At 37.0% G+C, this 19,766-nt stretch overlaps 1 protein-coding gene and 1 pseudogene across 4 annotated transcripts in view; both read left to right on the plus strand.

Moving 5' to 3' along the window:
- The window catches only part of LOC102133131 (pregnancy zone protein), a 59,113-nt gene extending 46,476 nt beyond the window's left edge, over positions 1-12,637 (plus strand). For 3 of the 4 annotated variants that reach the window (XM_005570068.5, XM_005570067.5, XM_074006249.1), the window contains 14 exons: positions 630-713; positions 970-1,146; positions 1,434-1,521; positions 2,924-3,080; positions 3,691-3,765; positions 4,177-4,357; positions 6,647-6,870; positions 8,138-8,356; positions 8,531-8,658; positions 9,170-9,260; positions 9,806-9,874; positions 10,740-10,842; positions 11,889-11,930; positions 12,480-12,637. In XM_005570068.5, coding sequence (XP_005570125.3) covers positions 630-713; positions 970-1,146; positions 1,434-1,521; positions 2,924-3,080; positions 3,691-3,765; positions 4,177-4,357; positions 6,647-6,870; positions 8,138-8,356; positions 8,531-8,658; positions 9,170-9,260; positions 9,806-9,874; positions 10,740-10,842; positions 11,889-11,930; positions 12,480-12,502 — 1,661 coding nt within the window. In that variant the 3' untranslated portion in view covers positions 12,503-12,637. The remainder of the gene's footprint in view (positions 1-629; positions 714-969; positions 1,147-1,433; positions 1,522-2,923; positions 3,081-3,690; positions 3,766-4,176; positions 4,358-6,646; positions 6,871-8,137; positions 8,357-8,530; positions 8,659-9,169; positions 9,261-9,805; positions 9,875-10,739; positions 10,843-11,888; positions 11,931-12,479) is intronic. The other variant, XM_065523718.2, reaches the window with a different exon arrangement.
- Positions 4,846-5,610, plus strand: LOC135966277 (translationally-controlled tumor protein-like; annotated as a pseudogene).
- Positions 12,638-19,766: the final 7,129 nt, after the last annotated feature.

Consider the following 19,766-nt stretch of genomic DNA (forward strand, 5'->3'; position numbering starts at 1 on the left):
ACAACACTGTATTTGTCATTTGAGAAGGGCTAATTTAAGATATATTCATGTTATATTCATGTTATCTATTTATAAACATGGGAATCCATTCCAATATTATATAGAGTAAGGGAGGCAGTAAAATAACTTGTATTATTATGAGTATAAGTGTTAATATTGCGACGAAAGAGAGCGATAGTTCCCCCACGAAGTCTTAGACTTCTTTTAGAAAGCTACTGAGCACAGCAATGCAAAACATAGTTAAGTGAGGAGAGGAAGGACTCTGGAAGTCACACAGTGCCAAAAGCAATTAGACTGTTAAAGGTAATCTCATCATTAAATCAAATTCTTATTCCTAGAACCCAGAGTTCCTCAAGGAGATATAATAACATTACTGCTCACTCTAATAATAAAATAACCACAATAATAATAATTGCTCACATTCATTGAAATTCAATATGTTGCAGATCCTGTTCTGAATGTTTTACATGTATTTTTTCCTCAAATCATCACAATTTACCCAAGGTCACAAAGCGGGGCCAGTACCGTATCCAGGCAGTGTGGCTCTGAAGCTCTTGCTACATTATAATTGCTAAGTTGTATTGTAATCGTAGATGTCCTCCTTTGACATGGGCTGTCTGTTTCTAAAGGTGCTGATGTGTCTGAGCGGCTGTCCTTGAAGCTCCCATCAAATGTGGTCAAAGAATCTGCCAGAGCTTCTTTCTCAGTTCTGGGTGAGTCACCTTCCATTTAGTAAACCTGGGCCAAAGGAGTTGCCACTGTACATCTTATCTATGTATTTGTATTTGAATTATCAAGTTCTTGATAGCTGCTATTCTTATTAGGATCCTGGAAATCACACTCTGCATGTATAACTTATCTCTTACCTAAATGATAGACTCTGAACTTAAAAGCCATTTTTAATAATGAATAATGTTGGCTGCTTATGAACTGAAATTATTCTGACATCTAATCTTTCACATTCCCCAGGTGACATACTAGGTTCTGCTATGCAAAATATACAAAATCTCCTCCAGATGCCCTATGGCTGTGGAGAACAAAACATGGTTCTGTTTGCTCCTAACATCTATGTCTTGAACTATCTGAATGAAACCCAGCAGCTGACACAGGAGATCAAGACCAAGGCCATTGGCTATCTCATCAGTGGTACGTGAGACAGAAAAATTTACTTTGTTACTCTAATGAAACTTTTCCCAATGAGGCTTCAGTTATATCATCAAATATTAACCCACGATGACCATTTTTATGAAAACAGCAATCTTCCCACACTCTAACAGGATGTTGTGTTCTGATATATCCATAACATTCACAAAACTATGGCAGAGCACAGGACGTCATAAAATGTCCGTGGCTCCTGGATGCATCAGCCTGCACATATGGATGGCCTGCCTTTCTTTAATGCTTCATGAACCATCTGTAGCCTTCCATTTCAGGTTACCAGAGACAGCTGAACTACAAACACCAAGACGGCTCCTACAGCACCTTTGGGGAAAAATATGGCAGGAACCAGGGCAACACTTGGTAAGAAAGAAAATATATTCTGAGTTTCAACTGTGAGTTCAAAACATGCATATAGAGATTCCCTGTCTTCGTCCATTTTCTGTTGCTTATAGCAGACTACCTGAAATTAGGAAATTTATGTAGAAAAAGAAATGTATTTCTTACAGCTGTGAAGGCTGATAAGTCTGAAGTCTAGGGGCCGCGTCTAGTTGAGAGTCTTCTTGCTGGTGTGGACTCTGAAGAGTCCCACGGTGATGCAGGGCATCATATGACAAGAGGATTGGATGTGCTCAGTCAGGTCTCTCCTTGTCTTCTTTTACTTTCTTTGTTTTACTTTGTAGAGACTGGGCTAGCATCTCCTCCTCTTCTTATGAAGCCCCCAGTGCAACTCTCATGATAGCCCTTTAATCTAGGAATGCATTCATTCCATTCATTACAGCAGAACCTTCTTGTTCCAATCACCTCTTAAAGGCTCCACCTCTCAATACTACCACATTGGGGATTAAGTTTTAACATGACTTTTGGTGGAGAAACCATTTCTAAACCATAATGCTACCGTATTTAATTATTATAGCTACTCTGCAAAGTGAGAGTTATTAGCTTCATTTTACAGAGGAGAACACTAATATTCAGTGTGGATAAACAAATGTGTCAGGAGCAAACATGTAATAAGTGGCAAAATTGAGAACACTTTTAGGTTGACTTTTTTAATCCAAAATACCCAGACCCTCTTCCTTCTCATGTTGCTAAAAGAACATTATAAGTCTGTAACTTGCCCCCTTAAATTGTTGCTCAGCACTAAGAGGTGTTAGAAAAATTCTAGAAAAGACCACAACATGGTAGTAAGGTATGACGGAGCACACCTTACTACCGTCATACCTTACTACCTTCTACTAGATGATATCCTTTCTCTCTCTCTCTGTAGTTTTGCCACACAGGCAAACACAGGGGAAAAAAAGTGGAGGGGCAGGATGATGGAGGGAAATAGTTACTGAAGCAGAACATTAGAAGTTAGTTGATTAGAGTTAAAACTACAGAAAGTAAGCTAAGAAATCTATGAAAGGAAATAAATGCATAAAGCCCACAGTGTAAAAGCAAATGCCTTACTTAGTTAATCAACCAAGAAAACTAGAAGGAGCTTGAATCTCTAAAGTGGCCTAGAAATGCTTTAGGAGGCAAGGACAAGTTGGTAATGGATTGAACAACATGTGGCAGCAAAAAAAAAAAAAAAAAAAAAAAGAAAGAAAGAAAAGAAAAAGAAAAAAAGAAATTTCCAAGTTAAAAGAAAAAGTCTCCAAACTCTCAGTAATAGCTGATTGACTTTCTTGGGGGCGCACTGTGATGGGGGAACCTATGTGTACAAAACAGAGCAGTAAAGCGCTCAATGAAAACAGCCTCAGCACTGCATTTTTCCTCCCGCTAGGCTCACAGCTTTTGTACTGAAGACTTTTGCCCAGGCTCGATCCTACATCTTCATTGATGAAGCACACATTACCCAGTCTCTCACGTGGCTCTCCCAGATGCAGAAGGACAATGGCTGTTTCAGGAGCTCTGGGTCACTGCTCAACAACGCCATAAAGGTGAACTGTTCCATGAACTTCTGACTCTATGACACATCAATATAACATCCCCCAGGGGTGAGGGGAGGAAGGAGGCACGAGGAAATTGCAAAGATGAAGTCCTGGATAATGTGGGAAGGCATCAGGGAAAGAGTATTAAACCTTCTACAGAGAAGGAAGAAACTGGGCCAGATGCAGTGGATCACACCTAGAATCACAGCACTTTCAGGCCAAGGCAGGTGGATCACTTGAGCCCAGGAATTCAAGACTAGCCTGGGCAACACAGCAAGATCCAGTCTCTACAAAAACACATTTTACAAAATTAGCCAGGCATGGTGGCCTGTGCCTGTAGTTGCAGCTACTTGAGAAGCTGAGGCAGGAGAATTGCTTGAGCCTAAGAGCTTGAGGCTGCCATGAGGTGTGATAGTGCCACTGCACTCCAGCCTGAGCTACAGAGCAAGACCCTGTCGAGAGAGAGAGAGAGAGAGAGAGAAAGATAAAAATGGTATACTTTGAATGGTGGCGTTACCTTACCTGATAGAAACAGATACTGAGGAGGGTTTCCATACAACAGAAGAGAATATACTAACACTTGGCATTGGAATTAATCGAATCAATGTTGTATTCACAGGGAGGTGTAGAAGATGAAGTGACCCTCTCCGCCTATGTTACTATTGCCCTTCTGGAAATTCCTCTCCCAGTCACTGTAGGTACCAGCTTAATCTGATTCCCTGCCATGAAAACTGTAGACCTGCTGTCTGGAATGCCACCCTGCTAAGGGCTGAGTCTCAAGTCTCTTTTGGTTCAATGATGAGGCATTTCTCAGATGGATAAGCTCTTTGGTTGATGCATTCAGAGGGATTTACACTTGTCCAGTAATGCCCTTAGACTATGTATCAAAGCCAATCCTAAAAACAGGTTCTCTAGTCTTATTCCTTAGAATTGAACTATAAAGTGAAGAGATCGAAATATTTTTCTATTTAAATTTGATGAATATCTAGCTGTCTGCCTATCTGTCTGAAATCCATTAATAACATCTGACTGTCAATATCCAGCTCTCGACTTGCAGACCCTCTATTCACCCTAGTTTGACACAACCACCTTTTTGCCTTTACAGCACTCTATTGTTCGCAATGCCCTATTCTGCCTGGAGTCAGCCTGGAATGTAGCAAAGGAGGGGACCCATGGGAGCCATGTCTACACCAAGGCATTGCTGGCCTATGCTTTTTCCCTAGTGGGAAACCAAGATCAGAGTAGAGAAATACTGAACTCACTTGATAAGGAAGCTGTGAAAGAAGGTGAGAGCTCTTATAAGTGGGAGCTGAACAATGAGAACACATAGACACAGGGAGGGGGACAACACACACTGGGGCCTGTCTGGGAGGTGCAGAGAGGGAGAACAGAGAGGATAAATAACTAATGCATGCAGGACCTAATAACTAGGTGGTGGTTGAGAGGTGCAGCAAACCACCATGGCACACCTATGTAACAAACATGCACATCCTGCACATGTACCACAGAACTTTAAATTAAATTAAATTAAATTTTAAAATAAATAAATAAATAAATAATAAAAGTTTTTTTTAAGTGTGCAAAAAAAGGTGAAAGCAAACAGCAAATGGTACCAAATTTCCATTTCCATTTACACTGCTTCTACAAAAAGAGGAGAAATATATTCCTGCTGAAATCCACAAGTTTCATCTGTAATTCTTTAGCCAAGTCATGCCTTGTGAGATCAGAGCACCTCTTATAAAACTCTTCTCTGGGATTGCATATGTTATACAGAATGGAACATAATAGACGTAATGCTGCTGATAAAATGTGGAATTGTATTTCTACTTGCTAAAACCAATATAATAGACAAATATATTCATTTTCTCATGATTTCTGCCTACTTACTTGAATGAAAAGAAGTACAACAGCTCTTGCATACCCCCTAAACCCCCCACCCAACGCCGTCCTGGCTGCACCATGCTCGCTCGCTTCATGCTCCAGGCTCCTGCTAAGCTAGCAGGAGTCTCCTTTCAGCTACCATCGTAATTATCTACCAGGATCTCATCAGCCACGCTGACATGTTCTCTGACATTTACAAGATCCAGAGATGGAGGAAGGACTGTGCCTGGAGGTGGAGGGGAAGATGGTCAGTAGGACAGAGGGTGACACTGATGACTCGCTTATTGGTGGAAATGCCTTCACTGAGGTTTCCCAAGGCGAAGGTACTGGAAGCAGAGTAATCACCAGTGTTGATATTGTCAAGAACAATCACATGCAGGAACCAACTTCACAAAAGAAGCCTACAAGAAGAACATCAAAGCTGACATAAAATCAAAGACAAACTTAAAGAGCAGAGACCAGAAGGAGTTAAACCTTTTATGACAGGAGCTACAGAACAAATCAAGCACACTCTTGCTAATCTCAAAAACTACCAATTCTTCACTTGATTTTAGCCAAAAGGTCAAGAAGCAATAAAATCTACCAGTTCTTTATTAGTGAAAACAGTAACTCATATAGCATGGTGCCTCTGCTGGACTACCGTGAGGGTGGTGTGACTCCATAGATGATTTTCAATGGTTTAGAAATGGAAAAATGTTAACAAATTTGGCAGTTACTTTGGATGTATCACCTGTCATCATAACTGGCTTCTGCTTGTCATCCACACAACACCAGGACTTAAACAAGTGGAACTGATGTCATCTTGAGATCTTCATTTGTTTTGACCATGATTTATTTGGAGCAGAGGCATTGTTTTTAAGGAAAAAATGTCATAAAGATTGTCTAAAAATAAAATGCATTCAAACTCGTTTGAAAGAGTGTTATATAGTTTAGTACATATTTAAATTCAATCTGTCTTGTAGTGTTCTTGGAGAAACTAGAGTCTGGTTGTAGACCACTATTAGAAAGAATACAACTGCCATGAGATAACTTCTACAGTGGAAACTATATCTGAGGCTGGAGTACAAAAACAACAAGAATCAAAAGTTTTAATTCTGAGTTGAATTAACGGGAAAGAACATGCTTATAGCAGTGCCAACATTTGAAGTGGGGCCTTATACATTTCATCACCTACAATGGAAGTAGTTAACTCTGGAAGAGGTTACCGAAAGAACAAAAAGGGACCGATGTGGTTGAGGAGAAAAAAAAAAGAAAGAAAAGAGATACAACAAAAAGAAAGAAAACTCAGTAACATTTTCAAAGTATTTTTATCTCTATTTGCCAGAGAGAGCATCACAAAAGTCATTTTAGGTTTTATATTCTAGTCTATACTGCAATTCTCAGGAAATATCACAAACAATGAAAGAACTCTGTCTACCACTTTTCCCTTCCATCAGTCCAACTAAAATAACATTTGAGAGATTGGTGAGTATGCTCTATGCTGCTTCCTCCATCAACCTACCCTACCGTCATCCCACAGGACGAAGTTCAGCATAAAAGTGTGAGTTAGTGAGTTTTAGGAGTTTATGACAGAGAAGAACTTGCTTCTCCTGTATTATTTTCAGCTCCATGTATTATGAATGTGCATTCTCTTATTTACCAGTTATAATTACTTATTTATGACTTGCAATTATCTCCTTTTTCTTACCCTTAAGACAACCTCGTCCATTGGGAGAGACCTCAGAAACCCAAGGCACCAGTGGGGCATTTTTACCAACCCCAGGCTCCCTCTGCTGAGGTGGAGATGACATCCTATGTGCTCCTCGCTTATCTCACGGCCCAGCCAGCCCCCACCTCAGGGGACCTGACCTCTGCAACTAACATTGTGAAGTGGATCATGAAGCAGCAGAACTCTCAGGGCGGTTTCTCCTCCACCCAGGTCAGTGGTTCCCAAAGACTCTTCTGCTCCAAGTTCACTTGGCAATTGGGAGGCTTAAAAGTAGAGCAGTTAATAGAAAAGAGAAGGCAATTATTAAATCATAGAATAAGTATCTAGGAATATTTGAGGACCATGGGAATTTAAAGGAAAGACTTAAGACATCCTCCACAACCATTTTCACTAAGCCCTATGTTAATATGTTAGCAACATGGAGACTTACGAGGAGCATCTTTACCCTCTAAAGCCGTGCTATGGTCATTGGACACATTCTAGACCAGAGTTTTTCAGCATCGACACTATTGACATTCGGAGCCACATCATTGTTGTAAAAGGAGCTATCCTCAGCCTTATAAAATGTTCAATAGCATCCCTGGCCTCTTCCCATCAGATGCCAGCAGCACCCCACTTCCAGTTGAAACAAGAAAAAATTTCCTCCAGTTGGGAATCAATGTTCCAGACATCTTCAGAATCTAACAAGAAATCCTCTAAGATGTATCCCCCCAAAATTGTGTAATTAAAAGCACAGTGACTAAGTAGAATCCACTTTGATCTTTTCAGAATGAGAAGTTCCATTTCAACTACTCCAAGGAACTCAGCCTCTTCACTCCTTTCTACCTTCCCTGAGAGTGCTCTTCTTACTTTCTCTTTAAGTTGATCTTTTTTAAGCTGAAGCTCTTGAAAATTTATTTTTCTAGCATAATTCTAAAAATATTTTATCGAGAGTATAAATGATTGTATTAAACATCCAGAGTGTCTGGCTTTTCCCTCTTACTTGTCTTCTTTCAACAGTTAGGATCTACATAGTGAAACTTTTGTTTTTCAGAGAGATTAGGTAGGGGAAATAAAAACAAACTAGATGAAGGTAAAAAGAAACTCAAGAAAGTGCAACTTGTCTCATACCATTTTTATGTACAGTATCCCTCTTCCATCTAACTGGTCATCAATCATCTACTTAAAAATGGTCACTATTTTTGTCTTAACTTCTTAGTTTTAGACCTATTCTTTGAAGGACATATCCAAAAGGACTATCAATGAAAATAAATTGTGAAATTAATAAACATTATTAGCCTTTTATTTCATTTGGAGAAACTGCAGCATGATTTTGATAATGCCTGAAAGGCAGAGAAAAAGGAAAGGCAGTTAGTGAAGATCTACTTTAGGGGTAAAAAGTCAGCTTCCCTCATGGCAGGTTAACACAGACTTTGGAGGAAAACCCCAGACACCAAAAATTTACTCTTTGGGGCGGTTGTCCTCTCATCTCTTCCAGGACACAGTGGTGGCTCTCCATGCCCTGTCCAGGTATGGAGCAGCCACTTTCACCAGAACTGAGAAAACTGCACGAGTCACCATTCAGGATTCACGGACCTTTTCCACAAATTTCCAAGTAGACAACAGCAACCTCCTGTTATTGCAGCAGATCTCATTGCCAGAGCTCCCTGGAGAATACGTTATAACAGTAACTGGAGAAAGATGTGTGTATCTTCAGGTGAGGCTCCAAGGTTATATGGGTGAGAGTCCACTTTAAACTTGCCAATGGAAATGGAAACTCTGTTCCTTCCTTCCTGAGAAAGTAAAGGGCACCTCCGGAGACATTAAATAATGAGGAAGTGAGGGGTCCCAGAAATAGAGAGAAACTGATAGTGTCTTTGCTGTTTCACAGACATCCATGAAATACAATATTCTTCCAGAGAAAGAGGACTCCCCATTTGCTTTAAAAGTGCAGACTGTGCCCCAAACTTGTGATGGACACAAAGCCCACACCAGCTTCCAGATCTCACTGACCATCAGGTAAGACATTCTGACCTCATCACCTGATCTTTGGCCCCAAAGTAACGTGGAATTACCAGAAATTAATAGTGCATTAGGAAGCTATGTTATTAGATTAATATAATTTGGAATTGATATATCTATAAATGAATTTAACCTTTTATCATTATGATGTGATCCTTTCTCTACTAAAAATATAAAAGTAATATATACTAAATCACGAATGAACCATATACATGAGGTGTGCAAAAACCATGTTTAAAATGCCAGTTAGCAAGATTCACTACCAAAGATTTCGATTTGATAGTTTTGGGGTGATGCTTAAACATCTGTAATTTTAGCAAGTGGCAGATCTGATGTATATTCATGTGTCCAATGTCAATGTTGCACATGTCCAGGGAACACTGACCTTTGTAGAATATTGCTGGGACAACGTATTGAAGACAGACAGGCTTAAGGTGACTCTTGGAAGCAGAAATTTGGCTTTCTTTTACATATAAAACCCTAACTTCTTTTTTCCTTGACACTACAGTTACACAGGAAACCGTCCTGCTTCCAATATGGTGATTGTTGATGTAAAGATGGTATCTGGTTTTATTCCCCTGAAACCAACAGTAAAAATGGTAGGTGTATTTTAATCCTAATAGACCTCACACAAAAGTATGTTCTGTATCTCCAAACTAAGACCACACCAGTATCAAAACCATGTCAACATCATCCTGCCTCGAAAAAAAATATTTTCCCCAAACCCAGGAAGTAAATGAACTATTTATTTGACCCTAAGCTAAGGGACATATATGATACCAGAGAAATGCACAAGGAGTCCCCACCCTTAGGCCACTCATAGGTTAGTTAGGAATTTAAAGCACATGAGCACAAAACAATAAAACCACCCAAGAAAGATAGGATACGGTTTAAATCCCAAACTGACTGACATGCACTAAAAGTTGGGGAAGGGAAAAAACCAACGTGAACTAAACTTATCAAAGATGCCAGAGGATCTAATGTGTTACTTGGATATTGAAGAATAGTGGAACTCTGGACCTGAAAACAATTAGCTTTCTTCTCTTCAGAGAACGACCATTTGTCCCTTATTACAATCTGCTCTAGATTTCACAGAATTCTCACATCTGTTCTCTAACTTTCTGAGTTTTCCAATTCTCTCCAGCTTGAAAGATCTAGCTCCGTGAGCCGGACAGAAGTGAGCAACAACCATGTCCTCATTTACGTGGAACAGGTGAGGGCTCTGACATCCTGGCTGAGACTACATATAGGTCATCTTTCTAAGTGAGTCTCTCTCCTAGAATAGTAAATAGTCAGTAATATAAGGAAAACAATCATTAGCAATGACCTTCCAGAAAGTTTCTCTATTCCGAGAAGAGTAAGAGGGGAAATCTCCTTTGAACTCCATGTAGTGTTCTGTTCTATTTTCAATTATGTTAAAATTGGAATATGAATATTTCCATGAAATTTAAAGTATAAAATCAATAGAACAAAAGGCGTACCATGTATTCCTTTTGTTTTAAAGACCCCACTCCCCAACAATATGAATAAATATTAAATTTGAAGTGATAAATCAATAGGACTAAAGGTTTATCATGCATGCCTGTTATGTTAAAGACCACCTCCACAAAATGAATAAATATGATCCCAGTGGTTGACTAGTGATAATATTAACATTCTAAAATGTCACCATAAAATAAAATGTGGATTTTATGGATATTTTCAAATAAGACCATAAAACAAAGAAAATGTTTTATGTATCCAAACAGAAAGAATACTTTGTGGTTTTAATTACAGGTTGTATGAAACCATGTTTCTCCAGCTTAGAACACATTCACATGGGCCCAAAGATTTAATCTCATACCGAGGGACTACAAAATAATAGGGTTGTCTCAATTGTTTAGAAGAAAATCTGTGAAAATTTGTTGACTGTAAATAGAGTTCCCCAGGATGCATTCTAAAACCCGTCTTGACATCCACAAATGTCTGCTCACTTAAAGACACTGGCAAAAAAGAGTCAAAGAACAATAAGAATATGTTTTGCTCATGAGAGAAAGGAGGCTTTCTAGGTTATTGATTACTCCCACTTTTCCTTTTAGGTGACAAATCAGACTCTAAGTTTTTCCTTCATGGTTCTGCAAGACATCCCAGTAAGAGACTTGAAGCCAGCAATTGTTAAAGTCTATGATTACTATGAGACAGGTGAGTGAGAGAAAAATGAAGCAATTAATCTTAACCAGAGCCAAGAAATGGATCCTGTTGTGACAGTTGATCCTGTTCTTAGCCCAGTTAGTCAACATTAATCTTTTGTTTCTTTCCTCCAAGATGTATACTATGAAAACGACTTACTACAGTCTGGCCAACATAGTGAAACCCCATCTCTACTAAAAATACAAAAAATTAGTCTGGTGTGGTGGTGTACGCCCTGTAATCCCAGCTACTTTGGAGGCTGAGGCAGGAGAATTGTGTAAGCCCGGGAGACAGAGGTTGCAGTGAGCCGAGATCCCACCATTGCACTTCAGCCCGGGTGACAGTGTGAGACTCTGTCTCAAAAAAAAAGAAAAAACAAAACAAAACAAAAAACATTTACTGAACAAATTTATCAATTAGTGTTTTTTGAGTCAGAAACTGAAGAATTTAAAAAGAATGATAATATATAGTCATTGCCTTCAAGTAGTTTAGAGACATAGGTAACATAATACAGATGAAAAGATTATATAACAAGGAAAGACTATTTATGACAAATGAGTGTTAGTGAGCTAAGCAATAAGTTTGAGAGGCAAAAACAGCACAGAAGGCTGGTGCTCATGAAGAACAAACAGGAAGAAAGATCTGATTTGGATCCTAGAGGATGAATGCAATTTTGGGGGTCTATAAAAGTAGGAGGAGCGTTTCAAGCTGGAACAATAATCTTAGAAAAGGAATTAAGGGAGCAAGCTAAACAAAGTGAATAGAAGCAGAGAGGTCATGGAAGAGAGAACTACAGATTAATGCAATTATGATCATCTTCCCAAGAATTTAAAATTTGAACATATGCCGTCTGAACAGGCTTCAATCTGCATCTCTGGTCTCAGGGAAAGAATATATAAATATGCTAATGATCCTGTTTAATTCTGGTCTATTTACATGAAGTTTTGACAATTCTGATATGGCATGCTTTTCTCCAGTAGTAAAGTGACTAGACAGATTTACCACAGTCCCTAGTTCATAGATCTTTTGTTTCTTCCTTCACCCAATGTATCTTTCAGATGAGTCAGTGGTTGCTGAGTATATCGCCCCCTGCAGCACAGGTAAGACGTCACAGCTTATGGCCAGTACTAGATGGCATTAACCCACTCTCCAAGAGCCCCTACATTTTAAATTCTCTACAGTGCTTTTCCTACATCTGAGACAATCCACATGGCATGTCCTCACACCGAGCAAGCCTATTCTGTAGCAGACTCTCCAATTTCAGATATTCACTCCCAGAAAAGTCAATAAGCTTTATTTGTAGGACAGCTATCTCTAAAAGCAACATTTCACTTCACAGCTAACTGGGCTTCCTTCAACACAATGGTCAACTAATCACACCCCTCAAACCAAATCTAGCCTTACACTTAATTTTGTAAATGAAGCTTTATTGGCACATAGCCACACTTATTATTAATATTGTCTATGGCTGCCTTTGTGTGCTGATTAGTCATGGCAGACCACATGACATATAAACCTAAAATAATTACCATCTGGCCTTTCACAGACAAAGTTTGCTGACCCTGCGTAAACTCACTCTGTTGCCCACACTCAACTGAATGCTCCTCAGGAAACCCTACAACCTTCTTACGTTTTTCTTTTCTCCATAGATACAGAGCTTGGAAATGTTTGAGGACCATACAGGCTGTATATTTTGCTGGATTCTCTGTCCTATACATTTACTTAGAAGGAATGGCGCTATTTGTCTCTATAAAATAGACACTAAAAAGGTTTGCTGAATAAATACGTATTTCTGGTCAAACTATCATTTGGTGCGTCAATCATTCTTCAGACATTAATAGCATGTTCACATGATGAGTTATATTATTTCAAATACTATTAAGATTACAGTTGTGTAACATATTTGCTTGTATTCCAAATGTGGATATAAAGTCAAATCAAGGATAATTTTAAATAAAGTTCTAAGAAACATTAGAAAAAAAATGTTCTAGGAAGATTTTACTTAGAAGCTAAAGGCAAAAGTATGTAGTACTGATTAATAATTAGGAAGGCATAAATATTTCTTGAGAAAGAATATCCTAAGCAAAAGCATCAAAAATTGATTTGACTGGAGGCAAAAATGATTGCAGTAAATGGAGAATATGTTGGAAAGAGGCAGTATTGTACAGTGGTTAAATTTTAGACAGTACAGCCAAACTGCCTAGGTTTGAATCTTGATTCCATCCCTGCCTCACCAACTAAGTCACTAGGGCAGTTATTTATTTACTTATTTATTTATTTATTTATTTATTTGTTTGTTTGTTTTCCACTATCCCTTCCCCCAGTGAGGGTTTCTTTCTTTTTTTTCTTCAACTTTTATTTTCAATTCCGAGGTACATGTGCAGAATGTGCAAGTTTGTTACATAGGTAAACATGTGCCATAATGGTTTGCTGCACAGGTCAACCCATCACCTAGGTATTAAGCCTGACATCCATTTGCTATTCTTCCTGATGCTCTCCCTCCCCAAACTCTCCCTTACAGGCGGCAATGTGTGTTGCTCCCCATCATGTGTCCCTGTGTTCTCATTGTTCAGCTCCCACTTATAAGTGACAGCATGCGACTTTTGGTTTTCTGTTCCTGTGTTAGTCTGCTGAGGATAATGGCTTCCAATTCCATCCATGTCCCTGCAAAGGACATGATTTCATTCCTTTTTATTGCTGCATAATATCCCATGGTGTATATGTACCATGTTTTCTTTATACAGTCTATCATTGATGGGCATTTGGGTTGATTCCATGTCTTTGCTATTGTGAAGAGTGCTGCAATGAACATACATGTGCATGTATGTTTATGTCTTTATAGTAGAATGATTTATATCCTTTTGTGTATATACCCAGTAATGGGATTGCTGGGTCAAATGGTATTTCCACCTCTAGATCTTTGAGAAACTGCCACACATTGTATTCCACAATGGTTGAACTAATTTATACTCCCACCAACAGAGTACAAGCAATCCTTTTTCTCTGCAACTTCACCAGCATGTGGTGTTTCTTGACTTTTTAATAATCACCATTTTGAGTGGCATGAGATGGTATCTCATTGTCATTTTGATTTGCATTTCTCTAATGATTAGTGATGTTGAACTTTTTTTCTTATGTTTGTTGGCCACATGAATGTCTTCTTTTGAGTTCATGTCCTTTGTAGGGCAATTGTTTAACCTCACTGCCTCAGCTTTCTCACTGAGAGATGAAAATAACAACAGATTCTATTACTGAAATACCAGGGGTCCGGGTCTAGGTCCTGCTGCTTGCTGCACAGAAAGTCAATCACTGAGACAAGTATTGCCAAGGAACAAGGCTTTAATTGGGTCCTGCAGCTGAGGAGATGGGAGTTCAGTACCAAATCCATCTTCCTGACCAACTAAAACCAGGGGTTTATATAGCAGGGAACAAATGTAACAACTTGTAAGAAAATGGGAACTAGGGAGGGACAAGGAAGCAATTATGATGAATGAGGTATCCAATGTCTCATTGTCTGGATGTGGTGATCTGGTGAGTTTCAGTTCTTTTATACTTTCTTTTGAGAGGCCTAAAGTTCCTTCCTGAGGAAGGAAGTCAGATAAAACAAATGTAAGTTTCAAGTTTTAAGACCAGAAAGGTCAATTTCTATGTTTATCCAAAATAAAAGTCTATGGGATTATTGAGTCAGTTTCAACTCTAGCTCAAAGTATTATTTATGAGAATGTGCCATCCTCCTGGAAAAGGGAAAAGAGAAATAACTGAATCAAGCAATGACTCAATGCTTCTGCTCGAATGAGTTGTATGTCAATTTTACTTACATTCTATTGGCTAAAGCAAGTCACATGACCAAGCCTGGCTTTAATGCTTTAATTATAAGATTGATGGTGGAGTGCTGTGACTTTTCTCACAGGCAGGCACACAAGCCACATGACAATGTGAAGAAATACATAATTGTCTTACAGGGACAACAGTAGATAATTAAGAAAAAGCATGAAATTCCACACAGGAGTGAAACATAAATACAACTTAATCTCACAAGCTTTTATTAAATAGTTCCCCCATAGCACACTAATTTGAAAGGATGCCTTTATCCCATACTAAATTCCCACACATTTTGTGGGGTATTTAATGAATTTCTAGTCTGTTTCTTTGCTCTCTCTGTGTATTCATATATCATGTTATTTTAATTGTCATAATTGTATATTTTAATATCTCATAGGGATAGTTCTTCATCATTGCTCTTATTTTTCTCAATACACCTTTATTTTCTCATATGAAATTTAGAATCAACTTTGTTTTTTTTTTTTAAAAGTTGGAATCTCATCAAATGTGTGCATTCACATAGGGTACACGGTCAGCTTTTCGAGGTTGAGTTCTCTTATCCAAGAACAGGTTGTATTTATTTATTTTTAATTGTCATTTTTCAAGTCTCCTTATGTGTGTTTCAGTATTTTAAAGATTTTTCTGTATAGGATACATATACATATATAGGATATATATATATATTTAGTTTATTTCTAGGTCTCATATTCTTATTAAAAATGTATATATATTTTATTATATAAACTAGTTACATATAAAAAGATTTGCTATGGAATTCCCTTTTATTAAGATATAATTTATATACCATAAAATGCACAAATGTTAATGGCAAAGCTTGATCAATTTTTATTTATGGTCAAATGCTATAGAACATTTTCAGAATTAATCATTCCATTCCACTTGGTTACCTTGCAACCTCAGATCACTGATGAGTACAAGAAAGGTTATAGTTTTGAAATATTATCCCATTTTATTTCTCCTTGTTACAGTGAAAGCAACATTTTATTGCAGCTTTTTATATCCCACATAAAGGCTGAACTCCAAGATCACCATTTTGCAGCTCATAATGAAATAATGGATCTAAGGCTTGCACACCAACAGTTTCTAACATTACAAAAAGTGAAATAGATACTTAGGGGATCTTGATAAATGAATAAAATACTACCTGTGAGGTTACAAAAATGCTAAAAAAAAAAAAAATCGAAGCTAATTCTGCTTAAACCTAGATATATCTATTAATTTTCAGAAAACACAGAGTTCAAAGGAACATGTTAAATTATATAATGGGTATGTAATCTGCAAAATTTGTACATGAAGGAAAACATTGCAAATTCTCCCATAAATACATTATCTCCGAAAGAGAAAGAACTTATAAGTTAAAAAGAGATTTAAAAGACATATTAATCAATCACAAAGTATGAACCTAAATTAGATCTTTATTCTAACATAAAAACAACATAAACAACATAAAAACAACATAAAAAAATTATGACATTTAATCAGCAATTAGAAATTTGTGGCAGCTAAATATTTGAATACTTATGATATGAAATATTTTTACTAAATGTTTATATACAACAATAATATTATGCTTTTGTTTGAAAAAAATCCTTATCTTCTAGAAACATATAATCAAATACTTAAGGATATTGCTTCCAAATGATGGTAGGAGAGGTATAGTGGTAGAATGTAGATGGTAATATGGATGGGATGTGGGAAGGGTAAAATTGTACATGGGTTAATGGATATTGAGGATGTGCATTGTGGATCTATTTTAGTATTATAGTATTGTATGTCTGGATTCATAATACTGTCTTGTCTAATTTTGTTTTGTTTGAAACTCTTTGTCATATAAACTTTAAAATTAAAAGTGAATAATAATGAAAGTCATAAAACTATTTAGACTGAAAAATAATTAAAACATTAAATGTCAAAATACCTGGATTGGGTCACAGGTGGTGGCTCATGCCTATAATCCCAGCTATGCAGAAAGCTGAGGCAGGAAGATAGCTTGAGCCCAGGAGTTTGAGGTTATAGTGAGCTACAATTACACCACTGCCCTTTAGCCTGGGTGACAGAGCAAGACCCTGTCTCTAAAAAGGAAAAAAAAAAAGAAAAAAAGAAAGAAAAAAAAATCTGAAGTTGTTTAAAGTAAAACTTAAAATTCAGGGAAGTGCTTGCCATGGGTCTCTCACACAGTTGCAGTCAAATGTTGACTAGGGCTACAGTCCTTTGCAGATTCGACTTGACTAGTGTCCAAGACAGCTCCTCATACAACATGCAGTCAATGCTAGCCAACACCTGGGGATGTCAACAAAGGTGCCTACAAGTGGCCTCTCCTTGTGATTCAGATTCTCACAAAATGGTGACAGGATTCCAAGAGGGTGTGTCTGAAATACAGGCATTGCAGGGGACCAAGGAAGAAATTAAAAGACCTCTTAGCCTAACTTTGAAAGTCATGCATTATCACTTCTATCATATACCTTTTATCTAGTGCAATTCACAGGGCAAGCCCAAATTTAAGGAGAGGAGACTACACAAGGGCATGAATACTATGAAGCATGGTTCAGTGGGGGAACAATTTTCAGCAACTAGATACCATAATCTTCCTCTGGAGCCCCAGTGATTTGCATCTCTCCTGTGTGCAAAATACACTCATGCATAGTCCCTTCCAATATTTGATGTCTCATTACAATACTGCACCATTCTCAAGCTTGAAATCTAGGATCTTATCATCTAAATTATGTCCAAGTATATTTGAGGTCCCTAGAGTTCATCTTCCTTGAGTGCAGTTTCTAATGCACAGTTTCTCTCAATCTGAAGACCTGTAGAATAAAAACACAAGTCATCTGCCACCACACAGCTAGGAGGAGTCACAGGATAACTGTAACAGACATTCCTGCTTAAAAGGGTAGAGAACAGGAGGCACATATGAGTTACTGGTCCATAGCCATTCTGAAACATAGCCAGGCACATGTCACCAGTTCTCTCACCAGGGCTCAGTCCTGCTTCCTCAGAGTAGTTCTCTGCTGGTCTGGGTTTCTTGTACATGCTAATCAATCCTTTCTTTTTCACAAGAATGGACATGTGTTAGTTGAGAAGGGTTCTCGGCCTTTTGCCTGTCTATAAAGTTTGAGGGCTCTAAAATCTCTTTTCATTTTGAATTGTCTCTATCGTTTGAAGTCCAATCTGGCAATATTTCTACTAATACAATTCTCTTAAAAGTTCATGAGTTTCCTATGAACCTCAGTGAGATTTATTCCCTAAGACAAAAGCAACACCTACAAATCTCTCCAACAAAGACCATTCTCTAGCTTAGGCCATGTGTGAGGCTGTTGTGAATAGGATTATTAGGATTTCTGTTATGGTCTAAAAGACACACCATTAAATTTCTTAGAAGTCATTTTTTTTTTAACCTGAGAAAACCTGCTAAACATACCTTACATAGTTCTGAATCTTAATGCAGGATGTTGCAATCAAAATTTTGACTTTATCTTATCCTGAGGTCACATTTGTTGTCCTGCCAAAAACATTTGTAAATAAATATGATAATTTTGCATATGATAAAATTAACATCCCAAAACAATTAGTAGGGTATGGACCTTCAAAAAAAGCAAAAAGAAAAGAATATGTTGGTACAGATAAGTATTCATCTATATAACAATAAAGTGTGATACATTCCTCATGCCCTACAGGAAGATTCAAAATTTACTAAATACTTAAGTGTTAAAAAGGAAGCTATAAAAGTAGAAAACGTAAGATTTATAAATTTGGAGTGGGAAAGACCTTTTGAACCAAAATTCAAAATCCAGAAGGCAGCAAATAAAAGACTGATATAGTCAATATATTTAAAGCAAAATCTTTAGTGGAGTAAAAAAAAAAAAAACAAAAAAAAAACAATCAAAAAAACCCACCATACACAATTTCAAAAATGAACAACAAACTTGGAAACAAAATACCTGCATTTACAAATCACATCACTGGAATGCCTATAAAAGAGAGAGAGAATCTAGAAATTTTAAGATGTGAACAAGCAGCTCATAAAGAGTCAAAGAAGGGAACATATAAATGGCCCTTAAGTTATGAAGCCATGCTCACCTTTATTTGTCAAAAGAGATACACTAATTAAGGTCAAATTGTGACGTTATTTTTCACATATTTGATTGTCAGAAATCCAAAAATCTGGTGACACCTTGAAGGTAATGCTATTGGTAAGCTCAGCATTCATACATTGCTAGTTCTGAGGAAGGTACATGTGTACTGCTTCTATGGAGAGTAATATGTCTATGTCAATCAAAATTCAAAAAAATGCACATACTCATTAATTCAGAAATTCCACTTATGCAAAGTTTTTCCATAGACATTCTTGCATACAAATGAAATGGCATATGAACAAAATGTTCATTTTAGGATTGTTTGTTATAGTTGGTGAAGGACTAGCTAAATTATGGTTTATCAAAGCAATAAAATAATATGCAACTGCAAAAAAAGAAAACAAATAGAATGAGAAAACTATGGGCTAAAAATTCTTCCATATATAGTTAACTGAAAATAAAACGTGTCTAATAATGTATATTGTATGCTGGCCTTTGTATTGAAAAATAAAAATAAATATATATATACATATATACATACATATTGTATTAATTTATATCTAGAAAGAAACTCTTAAAGTATGCAAGAAGTTACTGATGGTTTGGAGTAGAGGGAAGGAGTGAAAATTGGGTCAGTGTAGGAAGGCACAGATATCATATACTTTTCCATATTTTTTTAATATATTAACATTTTTCTATTTTAAAATTAAACTTAAAAATATCATATAATTATTCTATTTGTGGTAACAGGCACAATGAAACTTATTTGATTTAAATTTTATTTTTTAATTATATAAAGCTGAATGAAAATTTCTGTTTTATATACATACACTCTGAATGATTTATTTCAAGCTTATAGATTAGAATACTCAGATTAAAGCATTATCATAGTTCCATAGATTTATCAAGTCTTTATATATTTTATTATTCTTTATTCCATTAGATACCAGAATATCTTTTAGAATTATTCAATTAATTTCTAGTTATTTTACCAAGAAAACAAAGAATGAGAGACAGTGG

This window comes from Macaca fascicularis, chromosome 11 (assembly GCF_037993035.2).
Source record: "Macaca fascicularis isolate 582-1 chromosome 11, T2T-MFA8v1.1".
Lineage (NCBI taxonomy): Eukaryota > Metazoa > Chordata > Mammalia > Primates > Cercopithecidae > Macaca > Macaca fascicularis.